Raw genomic sequence first — 16,229 nt, 5'->3', positions numbered from 1 at the left:
GGCTGAATGTAAAGCATGATGGAAAATATCAGGGGATACTAAGAAGCCTCCAAAGGAGACCCCCAACAATTTTTTACCCCTATGACAGCAACTCCTCCATTTCTTTTTTTTTTTTTCTCTGTGGTGTCAGCCAGAGTGAGATGTACCTCAGATGCTCTGAAGCTGGTAGAGTTCATCAGACACAACAGTGGGAGGCAGAAGATTGGGTAGTGATAGAATCAATGAGGGGAATGTCCCATCATCCATTATGTGTCACCTTGACTGGATGAAGGGATATTTGGATAACTAGTAAAGCATTATTTTTGGGGTGTGTCTGTGAGGTGCTAAAACTTGGGGGGTGTTTCTAAAGTCAGCTTCTGCATTTTTTTCCCCAAATAACCAAATCTGTCTCTTTCAATAGCTCTCAGTCCAATATGTCTTAGACACCTGCCCTGAAAAATAGAATATGGGGGTTCTGGAGCTAAGGGGAACCCAGAGCTCAGTTAATTGCTGGAGACAGTCACAGTGTTGGCGAATTAGGGGTAGATTATTAGTTACATCTGCTTATTGGACTGGAGAATGTTAAACTTGGGAGGGCTGTCAGAGCTTAGTCAGTCTGACCTCCCCACATACAGGTGAGGAGTCTTGAGCCCAAGAAGGTAAGGCAACATGCATGTAGGTACACAGCAAATTTAGGGCAGCAAGAATCCAGAACTGTTCCCCAACCAATCAGTAACATTTTTTAAATCAGTAACAATTTTTTTAGAGAAGCTGAATTGGTGATAAGTCCTTTTAATATTGTTATGGCAGGCAGTGTGATGCTCTGAGTTCCAAGTTTATTTTCTTTGTAGAAGTGAGAAATTCTACTCAGCTCTGTAGCTTCTTTGATAGCCACTCCTTGTATCTCTGTAGCCTCTGGCATTTAAAAACCCATGTTCACAAAAATTTAAATAGTTAAATTTAACTAAATAGTTAAATTTTTAGTTGCTTTTGAGATGGGCATGATATGAGTTATTGCATCCCATTTTTAGAGATGAGGAAGAAAAAGCCACTTGTCCAAGGCCTAGTAGCAGCTGATAAGGGAGAAAATAACCTCCTGGGAGTTTTAGCCTTTCTGATGGAATGAGTTCATAAGCTTCTAAACAGATATATCTTAATAATAGATTTGCAGTCATTGGCAGTCCATAATTCAATTATACATTTTTATTTTTCAACTTCCATGACAGGCAATGTGGCTAATGGCTGGGGTGGGATATACTAAAATTAGAAAGGAGTATGAAGGGAGGAAATCACCTGCTATGCAGAGTTGCTGCTTCTGTAGCCCCAGTGGACAATTGTCATCAGATATAACTGGGAGAGGAAAGTGTTCGGCAAGAAGGGGAAAGCCCATTACTCCCTTGTGTCTGAGAAAGGAAAGATCCTAACGTATGCTCTGGTGTGAAGGGAGAGATGTGAATATTCCCTCTTCAAAGCTCTGGATCCAGATTACTTCATATACACACTTTATGCCAAGGATTTCCAAGGGCTACTATTATAGCCTGTTGGTGGGTTCAAGATACTGCTTAAAATGTAGGATGTAAACGTCTGCAGGTAGCTGATTTCAAAATCAAATCATTAAGGAGAAATCAATCAAAATGTGAAGTTTCACTTGTGCAAATGCAACCCATTACATTCTGATTTTTCCCACCAAATAACCTGGCTTCCAGGGGAGTGGCAAATGTCCAAAGACCTGAGGGCCATAGCCCATAGCACTCCCACCATTCACCTAGGGAGAGAAGGAACTTACTGTGGCAAGTTTTTCGATGTACTCATCTGGTGCACCCAGAGAGGCAAGGCCAATTTCCTGTAATTGGGGGAAACAGTCACTGGATCAGTGAGTGTCTGGCCATCTTTAACCTTAACCCACAGAACCAACCTGGCACTTGCCATAAAAAGGTGATGGATGGCCAGATGCCTTCAGAAGGGCCCACATGGACCCTGAGTGTGCTGTCAAGCCTTTCCTGGCCATATGTTATAGAATCACAGATCTCTAGAGCAGGGGACCCTTTCACCCTCACTTGGTCCTTTTTTTTCACTTTATAAACAAGGAAATGGAGGCACAGAGAAGGAAAGTGACTTGCTCATGGTCACAGAGTCCGTTATTATCTAAAGCTTCTTCTGGACTCCAGCTCAGTAATTATTCAACAGCAGAACATTCCTGGAGTGTTAAATCAGTCTTAATCACCTACCCTGGAAACATCACAGGAGAACTGCAGATAAGTGATGGCATCCATCCAGACATATATATAGCTGGAGAGTCTAACACATCATAGATTAATTCACACCACAGCTTCTATTGCAGAAGTCCTCTACTGGTCTCTTTGTCTCTTTTACAGCACTTACTCAAGCCTGTCTTGTGTGCATGTGTCTTTCCTACTATACACATTCATTCATTCTAGAAATATTTAAGTTCATTCGATGTGCCAGACAGTGTACAAAATCAGTAAAGACATCTTGTGGATTTTAGTGGAGACGGACAATAAATAATAAACATACACATAACTATGTTAGAATAATGTAAGTTCTTTGGAAAGAAGAAACAAAATGAGAAAGAAACAAGAGGAATTAAGAGCTCCAGGGGATCAAGGGGAGGCTTCAATTTTAAATAGGGTTCCAGGGTAAGCGTCATTGAGAAGGTGATATTTGAGCAAAGACTTGAAGGAAGTGGGGTTGTTGGTTTTACTGACATCTGAGGGAAGCACACTGCAGGCCAAGCATATAGCCAGTGCAGAAGCTTGCATTTCCTTCCCGAGAAAAGGAAGTGTTGTTTGAGTCAAGAAACAGAGAGGGACCAATGTGGCTAAAGCAGAATTAGTGAGGGGGCAGTGGCAGGTGATATCAAAGAGGGATCCAGAGCCAGATCATGTAGAGTATTTTTAGACGTTTTAGGGCTTGGGCTTTTCTTCTCAGTGAAACGGGAGCCACTGCAGGGATACGAGCAGATAGATGGTCATGATCTTACTTGTGTTATCAAGCACTCCTTCTGGCTGCTGTCTGAGAATAGATGGTAGGAGTTGAGGGTAGAGGCAGGACACCAAGAGGCTGCAGGGGTGGAGGGTAGAGTAGGACATCAGAAGACTGAAGGGGTTGAGAGTAGATAGGACACCAGGAGACTGGAGAGGTGGAGGGTAGACAGGACACCAGGAGATTGGGGATGAGCGGGGGTGGGCAGGGTACAGACCACTAGTGGGGGCCAGTGAGGAGGCTACTGCAGTTACCAGGATGAGAAATGATAGTAGCTGAGACCAAGTTTGTAGCAGTGGACATAATTGAAAGCGTCAGATTGTACACATATTTTGGTCAGATGCTACACATATTTTGAAGGTAGCACACACAGGATTGTCTGAAATATTGGTTGTGGGGTTAAGAGAGAAAGGAGTTGATAATGTCCCAAAGTGCTTATAGTTTGATCATCTGGAAGGGAAGAGTGTCTATGAACTGATATAGAAAAAAGCGGTGCTGGAGAAGGTTTGAGCAGGAAGATCCAGAACTCAGTTTTGGACAGGATGATAGACTTGTCTTAGAGACCTCCAAGGGGAGATGTTGAATAGGCAGTTCAATATGTAAGTCTGAATTTTAGGATGTAAGTCTAGACTGGAGATATAAATGTATCCATCATCAGAGTAGAGATGGTGTTTAAAGCCAAGAAATTGAGTGAGATCACCAGAGGAGTGGGTGTAGACAGAGATGAAGACTATGATTAGACCCACTTTGAAGCAAGAAGCTACATGGTCTGGGTCAAGCCCAGAGCCTGGTTCAGATTATGCTTACAAAACGCTTTCTGATTTAGAGGGAACCAAATTCAAATTCTTAGCCTAGATCTGCTGTCCTGACCCTCGCCCATCTCCATTCCATCCACCCGCCCAGACCTACCACAGTCTCAATTCAACTAGAAGCCACTGACCAAAATGACACCTTGTTCTCTTAGTCATTGTTCTTTGTGAGCGTAGAGCTTGCCTACAACAAAGGGCCCCAATATGCCCTATGATCCAGCCCCACTCCATCCTGTACTGTAGTGGGAAGCAAGTCCTGCCTCTGGTCAAAAAGGAATGTTCTCAGGAAACTTTCAACACGACTCCCTGCCTTGGGACTGTCCAGATCGACGTTGTAACCATGTGACGCTGATGCCCCAGGACTCCTGTTTGTTGACTTGAGTAATCGTCCACTCTTCTGTGGGGTTCCCCAAAGTGGAAATGGCTTAAGGAGGACTGCCACTTAGCCTCTGACTTGGTAAACTAGCTTCTGGTGGTAAGAATAAAAGGCTCCTATTCTTCAAGGAAAAACATGTTTGTTCTTTGGCCACAGTAACAAATCTAGATTTTAAAACTGTCCCAGTCAATCAAAGATATCTTGGCAGCAGTAACCACACTTCTGAATGTCGTTAGTGATGTTTCTACAGTTAAAGTTCAACTAATCCCTAAACACTCCCACTTCCAAAATTAAAACAATCTTTGAACTCCAAAATTCCCCAAACCTCACATAAAAGTAACATTTCCCTTTGTTTAGAGAGGCTGCATCTTGCAAGTACAGTTCTTCCTCACTTAGCAAGCAATAAATTCAGCTTTTTTGTTTGTTTAAAATATTAAGTGGTAGCTTCTTTACTTGACAGTGGGAATGTTTATTTCTTCCAGCTGAGGGAAAATGCCCATCAAATTCACACACAATCCCATTATTCTGAAATCCCAACACTTGGCTCAACATTTGCTCGTACGTCATTCCATTTGATCCTCACGGTTCCTTGTGAGGAAGATGACTGGTGGAGAGAGTTTTCGACTGATCCACATTTATTAAAACCGAGTCATAGGGTGGCTGACAATGTAACCCAGGTCACATAGCTGGTTAGTGGCAGGGTTGGGGTCTGGGTACATCAGCACCACCATTCAGCCTTCTCATGATCCCAGCTATGCAACCATGGATTTAGGCTGCCTCTCAGTGCCTAGAGATAATTAGTACAATTATTGTACTCATCCCAAAACTTTCTCCTTTTTGGCCAGGTGGGGTGGCTTATATCTGTAATCTTAGCACTTTGGGAGGCTGAGGTGGGAGGATTGAGGCCAAGAGTTTGAGGTCAGCCTGGGCAACATAGTGAGCCTCTATCTCTACAAAAATTAAAAAATTTAGCCAGACATGAAAGCATGTGCTTATGGTCCCAGCCACTCAGGAACTCAGGAGGTTGAAGTAGGAGGATTGCTTGAGCCCAGAAAGCTGAGGCTGCAGTAAGCCATGATTACACCACTGCACTCCAGCCTGAGTGACAGAGTGAGACCCTGATTTAAAAAAAAAAAAAAAAAAAGCTTTGAGAGCTTGTTAACCACTGTGAAAGATGAATGAAATTCTAGGTTGCAGCTTTGATGGTGATAAAACATTCAGCTCATTTTTTTTTTCTTTGTCAACTGTAAGTCAGGGTATTGGCATTGGATTCTTGGCAAATGTCATCTTACTTAATTCAAGCATATACACAAATAACTGCCTGACAAGGTAGAAAGTTGCAATGGTCCTGAGAAAAAGAGGGCAACACACTAAACGCCTGGAAGAAAGTGAGGTAGTTCCTGCATGAGGATCAGGGGGCTTTCCTGGGTGAAATGCTGTTAAACCACACCTAGCAGGAAAACTGAGATTAAACACATTGAGGAACACACATATGATTCAGAAGATGAGTGATTCACCAACCCCATGCTTAATATCCAGAATGGTTACTTAACTTCCCAGAACCACACATCCATTTCAGGTGGGATCCTGGTTTCCTTTCTTGCAAAGGGCATGAGGGCCCCTCCCTGGGCTGAACTCATTTGAGAAATTCAGGTCGCAGCCTTATAACTAGAAGGCTAAAAAATTCATTCCTTACCTGGGAAAACTGGGCAAAGCTGCGATCTGAAAACAAGGGCACATGTCCCAGCAGCTCATGGCAGATGTCACTGAAAGACAGAAAGCACAGAGAGCTTGGAGGGGAGGAGGAGGGTTAAACTAAGCCAGACTCAGTCTTTCTACGTGAGGAATGGACAGAAAGAAAGGAAATAACTTTTTTAGGCTTATGATCTCTCTTCCAGGAACAAGTGCTATGCAAAGGCTGGGATCAGAAATGGCAAGGTACAAGATGAAAGGAATAAAAGGAAGGAAAAGTAAGAGACAGGTACATTGCAGGACACAGCAGCCAAGGGTCTTAGGAGTATGCCCAGTGGGGTACAGGGCAGAGGAGCTAATATCCTTGTGCACATGTTCCCTTGTACCTAAGTGAGCTATGAGTCATGAACGCTTCTCATCCTGTGCCCTCCCTGGTGTTGACTTGCCTGGGCAGATACATATGCTCAGCTATTCCACTGCGAACTGAAACAAAAACAATGCTGCTCTCCTCTTAGTCTGGAGGGGGACAGCAGTGAGGGAAGAAAAGCTACATTTCTTTAACATTTTCTGTGCTATGTCCATTTGGAACAGGTCTTTTTGGATTTGTAGCAATGAACTTTGTGGGCAAGGAAAACTAATTTTGAATGTTCTACTGATTTTTTTAATAAGTTGCATAAGTTTTATCAGATTAAGGGGATAACTAAACATCCAAGTAAGAAGCACAGTGGCTTCCATTCTATACCTCTACCCAATACACAGTTTAGGCAAAGAAAGATAACAGTAATGTAGATGTATACTTAGCAGGTATTGAGATAGCTTGGCTTCCACTTGTTCCTGTTCTCATCTGCAACTTCGTAGCTTTGACTTTGGAACTTGATTGGGATCTCTCATTCTCACTGCCAAGGGAGTCCTGAATCATTGCATCACAGGATGCCCAAATCTCCAATCAGTCTGGTCTATCTACTTGGGTGGAGAAAATCTCCAGAATAGATGAGTTTTTCTCTTAGTATTACCAGCAAACAATCTAGACAACTAATCCTGTGGACCAGCCAGCAATGAACCCAAACCTCATTCCTGCAGCAGGAAAGGATGGAACCCATTGTGTCTGGCAACTTGTAGCTGGAGGACAGTACTCACGGTTCGGGGGTGTACATAGGCTTGGATCCATGTCTGATGTACTGTGTGCAGTGGAAGACTCGGAAGGCCAGGCCACCCAAGAAATCGCGAGAGGAAAGCAGGCCAGCCACAGGTCGGAGGCGGAAACCAGTGCAAGCTGGGATGCAAAGAAGAAAGAAAACTCAAAGCTCATACCACTGAGCCAGAGGCACTAGAAGACCTTCAGATAGGGGACTGGTATACATAACCGCCCAGGGATATGGGCTTTGCTGGTAGGTAGACTTGGCTTCAGATGTCTGCCTCGCCGCTTTCTAGCTAGGTGTTCTGGATCAAGTAAATTCACATTTCTGAGCCTCGGTGTTCTCATTTGCATAATGTGAACAGATACTTCTTAGGGATGTTCCAAGAATAAAAGAGCTAATGAATATAAAGTACACAGAGCCTAGCACATGCAATACATTTAGCCTTCATGACCATTTGTTAGGGTGGAGCAATTATTCCCTACTTCTCTTGCTTCTAGTGTGAAGAGGGAAGCGGTACCTTATTTCCCAGAAGGGAAGAGTATGGAAGGAGTGCTTCCAGCTCTGTACTGAGCCTCACACAGTCCACCCCATGAGTAGCAGTGACCTGTCTGACTCGAGCATTTGGGAAGAGAATATGAACATTATCAATTTAACTCTTTCTGTGCTGCTCATTCTTGATTGCTCACAGAGGACCTCATTCCAGTCTGCTCTTGGCCATGCAATGGACTACGCTCTATGAATTGGCAAGGAGTTTATCTAATCAAGGTGTAAAATATTAGCAAGTCCATTAGTGTGCACATCTATATCATATTCTCTAAATCACTTTATTTTAAAACTGACCTCTGATCACCATCTCTGTGGTTCCTGTATCTGTCTCCCACTTTGTTCCAAACTTGGGAGGATAAGGACAATGACAGTGATAATGGTAATAATAGCTAGCACTGTATATTATCTACCATATGTCAGACATTCTTTTAAGCTGCTACTAATCCCCACAATAGCCCTATGAGGTAGACAGTCTTATTATGCCCACTTTACAGATGGGAAAGCTGAGACAGAGATAGGTTAAAGCTTTCGTTCAAGGTCACAGCCATAGGCAGTGTAGCTTCAAAGTCTGTTCTCTTAATTACTATTATGTAGCTTCCCAACTGCCAGTGTTACTGTTTTATTATTCTTACTACTGGCCAAGGCAATGGGAGTAATTAGCTAAAGAAGTCTTTGGGATCCCCCTGCCTCCTGCCCCCATGTTCTCTGTGTCTTCAAGTTGAAGCATGCTCTGCTTGGACCCTTACTCCACTCTTTATCTAAGAAGCAAAGAGTCTCTAATGGAAGGGACCCAAAAGGTCATCTAGCTCACCTCCAATCTGTCCTGGCTACCATTTCCCTACCTGCCAAGTAATTTCCTTGGCTCACTGCCTCCAGCGTGGCCTACTTCTGCACAGTTCTGATATATAGAAATTCTTTAACCTGTAGTCTGTCTCCCTACTTTTTCTTATTCTACCTGACACGTAGTAGGTATTCAATATGTGTTGGTTCATTGTTCTGTTTTTGCTAAATTAACATCCTCTTGGCAGAAAGAACAACACCTATTTCCCCTGGAAATGCTGTGCAGAGGCCTGTGACTCAGTGTACTTACCTACTGAGCTACTCAGATTTCAATTCAGTCCAAATTCACTGAATATCTGCTGTATATGCAGCACTGTGCTAGATGTTACCATATGCAGCATCTTACTTCATTCTCACAATTTCCCTTTGGGAAAAGCTAAAGAGTTGACACAGTGTCCATTTGACAGATGACAAAACTGAGGCAGGTTTACTCAGCTGGAGAAGTTCAAAGTCAGTATTCATACCAGTTGCACAGACTCAGAGCTCAGGGCTCTTGACACCATCCCCCAAAATAGCCCTTTTTTACACAAGCACACACTACTAACCCATAACCCAGCAGGAGCTACAGGGCAAAAAACAAACAAACAAACAAACAAAAAGACCAGTAAAGCACCTTGGGCTTTAAGTGTGAAAGCAAATGCTTTTCAGGGACAGGCACACAGCAAAATCCATGGCCTCATGTGTTTGATTGAACGAAAGTGGATAAACACAGTAGAGGCTAGAGGGAAGGCAGAGGGCAGTGAAACCGAGTTCTTCCTGGAGGAATCAACCTGCACGCATTTCTATAAAAACATGAGTTTATACCTGCTTCCACCTACTTATCTTCCCCTTCCTTCTCCTCTGCCTTAGTCCTGCCCTACTTTCTACAGAGCCTTTGACCCTGATGTGGACTTACTCTGCAGGAATTGAGAAACGTCTTCCAGCTGCGGAATATTATCTTCATGGAAGCCACAGTACTTTTCAAGAAGTGGGAAAATGTGATTGTACTCATAGCAAGCATGGGTTTTATACAAGGACTTCAGAGTCTTGAACACTGTACCCCATGTTTTCTTTTCTTCCTCCGTGTATTCCACTTGAGGGATGGGCTGCCCACTAGAATACAGACACAAAATAGAGGTCTCAAGCAGGGCAGAGAGGCACAGCAGAACACAGGTTAGGTTAGCAGAGGGAGTCGGGGGCCAGAACCTATGAGCTGCCATCACTTGCTATAGTAAATTTCATACGTTATTTGAAAGAGAAAAATTCCACATCTTGATACAGGAAACATTATTGTTTTGATTTCCCACATGAAAGAGTGATTTGGTTAAGCAACAATACAAGCTGCATTGAGGATTTTCTCTCACTTTGGGGAAATCACTTGGTTTTTTTGCTCTTCTAATTTTCTAATTGCTTACCTAGGGTAGAAATTCACTTACCTGCAGGGGCCAGGCAGGTATCACAAAGGTGTAAAGTTGCACAGATGAGGCAACAAGGAGAATGGGGGCCGGCTAGAGAATGCATTCCCTTTCTAAACAAGGGCATCTAAGTCCAATTAAAGCAACATACTGTATTTCATGGCGTCAACTAAAGCCAAATCTGAGATCACCTTTGTTTGGTAGGCACGCACCTACTGGGTTTGATATTTCTGCTCCTGGGAAGTTATAAAGGTATTTAAAAACATGCTAAGATTCCACATTATATACATATATCAAAACATCATGTTGTACATCATAAATGTATATAATTTTTATCAATTAAAAAACTAAATAAATTCTAGATTAAGGATTATAAATAAATATTGGAACAAAGGAGAGAAAAATATATAAATCCATGCTAAGGTATAAAATACTGTATATCTTCTCTACACTGAGCTTGTTCAAGTACATATGCCAGGCCCCATAGATCCTGAATCTCTTAGGGAAAAGAAGGCTCACATATCTGGATTCTATAAGCTTCCCAGGTGACTCTGATGCAAATTGTAGTTTAAAAGTCATTAGTTTAAAAAGTCCCTTTGAAAACCACCTAGGAATGAGCTGTGTTCTGAACAGCACAAACAGATGAAAATCAAACAAAACCTGACTTCAAAGACAAGTGACTATTCCCTAGGCTGCAGGTCTGTTTCCCTAACAGGAACACAGAGTCTGGGACAAAGTGAGACTGTTTATCTCAGAATTATGGATCATCATTGGCTCCACATTAGGTCTTTCCTGCCCTTTCAGAGTTGTACCTCATCCAAACATATTAGATCACAGTCTTTGTTATTGTCTACAGATGGGTGACAAGGATTAGGAAAAAAGACAGCATTTTAAGCCAGACAAGCTCAGAAGGTCTTGTGGTAGCCAGCAGTGATGGTGAAAAAAAAAATCAGGTAGTTCTTGTCCAAGAATGCGCCATTATCAAGGCCAAACACTGATACAGCAGACGAACAGACTTTGGAAACAGATAGAGACTGTTCAATCCTTGGCTCTGCCATTCCCTAGCCATGTCAGCTAAGGCAATTTTGTAAACCTCTCTGAGCCTCAATCTGAGCAGCTGCTACATGGGCTAAAAATAAGTAACTATTTGTATGGTATGGATAAATTTAAGTCTAATACTATGTACAAAGTACCTAGTATTAATACTGACAAATCATAACAATTGGATAATTGATCATTATCATTACTACTGCTTCTCACTTTAAAAGAAAGGCATCTGTTACTCCTGCAACAAATTTCAAGAGATGGTGACATCCTGAGCACCAAGATATTCTGCGGGTTAACACTTGCTGTTCTAGGGACTCAACATCTGTTGCCCATTCATCAGTAAAGCACCTTTTCCCCCTCTCAGTCTGTGAGGTTTGGGTGAGGAGAGATTCCACCCCTACCTTCAGAAGTGGGCATGTGACCAGGCTAAGCCAGTTGAAATCTCTCATTCCCCTGCACTGTGCCTGGCTAAGAGATGGGGCTGTGTCCTAATCAGAGTCAGTGGACTCAATGCCAGAACTTGGTTGACTTTGTTTGAAATAGACAGGACCTCTAACTGAGTTGGGGTATCAGCCTAGAGGTGCTTGGTTCCCTCTCCAAGAGAATTGAGGCCAATGTCTGAAAACAAGGCCAAAGCAAAGGACACTAGAGTCAGAGAGAGGCAGAGAATGAGACATTGAATCCCGGACCTGCCTGAGCTTAAACTACCCCCCTTAAACTCTTTATTTGTAGGATCCAGTAAAGCTCTCCTTTATGTTTGAGTTGTTTTGCAGCTGAGAAATGTAAGCTCCTATGATCCATTTTATCTATTCCTAGATAAAACTTAAAAGCCTAACCTCCACTCCAGTGATATCATCAAAACCTGGTGTAGCAGTCTTCTAGATGGTTCTAGACACAATTCCTGGCTCTGCCTCCAATTCACCGTTTTGAGTCTTTACTCTTACATGGTCTCTTGGATTCATTCATTCATTCAACAAATGTTAATTAAGCACTGTGACAAAACAGTCAGTTACCCCTGACCTCATGGAGTCCACATTTCCAGTAGGGAGAGACAGAAAGCCAGCACAATTTAATATAATAGTAAGTTAGATGGTGATAAATCCTATAGAGAAAAAAAGGGCAAAGTTATGGGGAGTTTCAGAGTGGGGTTTCAATTTTACATAGGGTGTAGAGAGGGCACATGGCTGAGAAGGTGACATCTAAGTGAAAACCTGAGGAGATAAGGCCTCACTGCTTCACTCTGGCGTCTTCCATTTAGCTTTCACATCATTATTTGAGATTCTGATTCTGCTTTTCTGCAGGTTTATCCAGTTAGCACCAGTCCCTGAAGTCTAAAGCAGTGACAGCTCTATCCTCCTTACACACTTACTGGGGCTGCTCATCCCAAGCTTGATAGCAGTGGTTCAGTAGTCTCTGCTTTCCTGTGAAAAGCAGGAGAGTCTCAATTCTAACTCTGCCACTTCCTGCCTGAGTGAGACCTTGGTCAATTTTTAAAAAGCAAAATCAAAACGAAAGCACAAAAACGTTGAAGATGTGACACTAAATAGACCATGTAAAGACAGATGTTGTCAAAATGAGAGTAGAAAAAGGTAGAGTGTTGCCTTGTTTGACCTCAGTTGGAGATATACACCTCAGTATAATCAAATTTTTTCTCCTGCTCTGTGCAAATCTGGGAATGACTGTGAAAGGGCACAGTGAGTATTGATTTTGGGGTCACAAATACACTTAAGCAAGTAGGCAAATTCACAATAGAATCTCCAAAAAAGTAAGGATGAACTATACCAGATCCTGAAGTAAGAGACTATTTTGAAGAAGAAAGACATGGCATCAAAAGCTTAAACGAGATGAGATAAAGTCAAGTCTGAAATAGGCTTTGAATTTTAAAAAAACGGTGAGCCCTTAACTAGCCACATGACCTTGGGCACATCAGTTAATCATCTGGGATTCATCTATAAAAGGTGAGAAATTAACCAAAATTTTTTAACCCATTTCTGAGAGTCCAGCCATCTGTAGATGATTTTCAATAACGAGTTTAACTGATGAACATCCAGGACTGTAAGGTAATTCATCAGTTTCACTCTTCTTCATGAGGTTTCACATTTTTATGAGAAGGAAGTTGAGGAGGACCTGTCTCCATCCTCCCCAAATCCCAGCAACCCAGAAGGAAGTAAATGTACTTTCTAAGCACCTCCTCCTTGATGATATGAAGTATAGTCTCCAGATACTCAGAGAAGTGGCTGAAAATACCCTTAGAGTTCAACACACCTGAGTTTAAAACCTGTGTCACATACTAGCTACGTGACGTTGGCAACTTACTTAATCTTTATAAGCTTTGATTTCCCCATCTGAAAAATGAGAAGTTACTATTATTAAGGCTAAACAAAATTATATGCACAAAGCATTTAACAAAGCCCCCAGACACATAGCAAGAAGGCATTAAGTATGATCTGTTATTGCTGACTCTCTGAAGGACTCTTGCCTGTACCTGCTTTGATGGTGTCCACCTGACTATGCTGGGGCAAAGGTAGGGTCAGGGGAGGGAGGTCACCGTCTTCTGTGAATCCTGCTCAGCAGGAGCCAAGGCCCAGATGGGCTTACATCTGACTGAGGGCAGCACAGTTTTGAATCCTTCCAATACCAGAAGTTTTTCTGAAAAAAACATTCTCTTTTTCTGGAGGTTTTTCCACGTTGAAAGTAACTTTGTATTCAGCATAGAAAGGACAATTATCTTCTCCATCTCCCTGAGATTCTATCAAAGCTGTCAAACTACTATGCCACCAGTGTTCCGGACGACTGGTACGTTTCTTCTTGTACGTGTCTTTTCTTAATTCCTTAACTCAGTAATGGTGCTTGTCAAAACACTAAGTTTCCCATGGGAGCATGTCTATAGTTCCTTAAGACTAAAAGGACCAAAGCTGTTCTCTTCTGAAACATATTTCATATTTGAATTTTCTTTTGGCTAAAATAGAGTAGGGAAGGAACATAGAATCTCAGACAGGAAAAAAAAGAGAGAGAGAGAGAGAAAAAAAAAATCCTAAAATTGTCCTTCACAGCTGTGTCAGACCAGATAAAAGTAGAACGCTGAAGCTTGGCTGGCCTAAAATCTTGAATGATTCATTGTATCAGTAAAGCAGCCAGCTCCTTCTTGAATGTAAATGATTCTCTTTTTCCTTCTTCCCTGTTTAATGTGGAGAAGACCAGAGACTGTTTTATTCAGGGCCGAGGCCTTTTATAATTACTGCAGACACCACTGCGTAATTAGACAACAAAGCTTGGGAGAGAGCAGGGCCCCAGCACAGTGGGTAATTTTGTTTTGTCTAGCAGCAATCCTTTTCAACATGTGTTATTAAAGGGAGGATTTAAACACACACACACACATACACGCACGCACGTGCACACATGCACACACAGAAGGTAGGACTAGGGGTGTGTTTTTCTCTCTTTCCCACAACAAGCAAGGCAGACTTACTGGCGGTAGTTGTAGGCAATGTCAGCAAACTGCTTCCGTCTCGCACGGTACACAGGATCTTTAAAACCCTAGGAGAAAAGAGACACCTGATTTTCAAGGTTTTGTAGAAAGTGGTCTGATACCTTTATGAATGCTTTGAATGGGGGCTCTCGAGCCATGACAGGGCATGTCTCCTTCCCTTGGTTATACCCTTAAAATAAAGTCTCAGTGAAACAGGATAAGTTCTCCTACCAGATATTATGAGTGACACATTGTCAGTAACTCCTTCAATTTAGCACAAGTCTCCCTGCTATGGATTCCAAGGTTCATACTCTGTTCTTTTTTTTTTTTTTTTTTTCGAGACAGAGTCTCACTCCATCACCAGGCGCCAGGCTGGAGTGCAGTGGTGGGACCTCAGCTCACTGCAACCTCTGCCTCCTGGGTTCAAGCAATTCTCCTGCCTCAGCCTCCCGAGTAGCTGGGACTACAGGTGCACGCCACCACGCCCAGCTAATTTTTTTTGTATTTTTAGTAGAGACGGGGTTTCACCATGTTGACCAGGATGGTCTCAATCTCTTGACCTCGTGATCCGCTCGCCTCGGCTTCCCAAAGTGCTAGGATTACAGACGTGAGCCAAGTCTGTTCTTAAAGAAACCCAGTCTACAGCATATCTGACTGATAAACCTGCTATATCAGGCAAATTCATAGGATGAATGTCTATGATGAAGATATACAATATCCACTTAATTCCTGCTAATTGCTGTAGAGCTCTGCTGTGGATCCCCCAAGCCATTCCCAGCTAATTAAGGTACGTGTCTAGCTCTGCCTTCTAATTTCTTGATAGACAACCAGGTATGTGCTTATTGCTCTTGCAATTTTTAAAAATACCATTTATTAAGTATATACTATGTGCCAGTCTGTGTGTACTAGGAAGTGATTTTACTTATAATTCTCACAACGAACTCGCAAGATCGATCAGTATGATTATCCTGTTCTTTCCAGAATAAATGGTGGTTCAGAGAAGTGGAGCCATAGTGAAGGTGAGGCCGGGATTTGGAGCACTATCAGTAACTGTCAGCCTTTACAACCTGGCAGGGGCCTAGCTCACTGAGAAGACTGTCTAGGAACCTAAAAACGATGGTAATAGCTTCTCCTCTGAGGCTGACTCACAGGAAGCCTTTTCTCCATGATTTGTAAGCAGCACATTTCTGAGTGAAAAGAGGCTAAATGTGTCTTAGAGTGTTTGGGGTGGGAATTGATTAAAAGACAATTTTCCAGAAAAAGTTGATGGCAATCTAAATTTTGGTAAGACAAGAGACTGATGTCATTGCTGTAGAATGCTGCCGTGGTTCCTCCAAGCCTTTCCCAGTAAGCACGCCATCCACCACTTCAGCTCACAATTTCTCTGCTCCACTAACCCTCCAAACCAAGGCATTAATGAATTCTAAACAAAGGCTTATATCACAGAGTGTAATTTTTAAAGGTGCCTTTTAAAAAGACAAATCTTGACCGGGCATGGTGACTCACGCCTGTAACCCCAGCACTTTGGGAGGCCAAGTTGGACAGATTGCTTGAGGTCAGGAGTTCGAGACCAGCCTGGCCAAAATGGTGAAACCCTGTCTCTACTAAAAATACATAAAATTAGCTGGGCGTGGTGGCGCATGCCTGTAGTCCTAGCTACTCAGGAGGCTGAGGCAGGAAAATTGCTTGAACATAGGAGGTGGAGGTTGCAGTGAGCCAAGATTGTGCCACAGCACTCCAACCCGGGTGACAGAGTGAGACTCCATCTCAAAAAAGAAAAAAAAAAGAGATAGAGAGAATTATTCCCTGATTTTTAGATATTGTTTTTTGTTTTGGTTGCTTGATTGGTTGAATGTTTTGTTTTGGCGGAGGGTTTTTTTTCTCTCTCTCTTTGTATTAGGGCCTACCAGTAATTTTAAGGACACAGAGGGCCAT

General features: G+C 42.5%; 1 protein-coding gene across 1 annotated transcript in view; it reads right to left on the bottom strand.

The window, feature by feature from the left end:
- Positions 1-16,229, bottom strand: part of PAH (phenylalanine hydroxylase) — a 73,215-nt gene that overhangs the window by 9,372 nt on the left and 47,614 nt on the right. The window contains exons 5-9 of the mRNA XM_012469218.2: positions 14,295-14,362; positions 9,280-9,476; positions 6,997-7,132; positions 5,864-5,933; positions 1,766-1,822 (exon numbers count right to left, since the gene is read on the bottom strand). Of these exons, the coding sequence (XP_012324641.2) occupies positions 1,766-1,822; positions 5,864-5,933; positions 6,997-7,132; positions 9,280-9,476; positions 14,295-14,362 (528 nt within the window). The remainder of the gene's footprint in view (positions 1-1,765; positions 1,823-5,863; positions 5,934-6,996; positions 7,133-9,279; positions 9,477-14,294; positions 14,363-16,229) is intronic.

Source organism: Aotus nancymaae, unplaced genomic scaffold, assembly GCF_030222135.1.
Source record: "Aotus nancymaae isolate 86718 unplaced genomic scaffold, 86718_ANA_hifiasm-v0.15.2.pri h1tg000021l, whole genome shotgun sequence".
Classification (NCBI taxonomy): domain Eukaryota; kingdom Metazoa; phylum Chordata; class Mammalia; order Primates; family Aotidae; genus Aotus; species Aotus nancymaae.
Note: the sequence above shows the minus strand (reverse complement) of the source record. Positions and strands in the feature narration are given on the sequence as shown.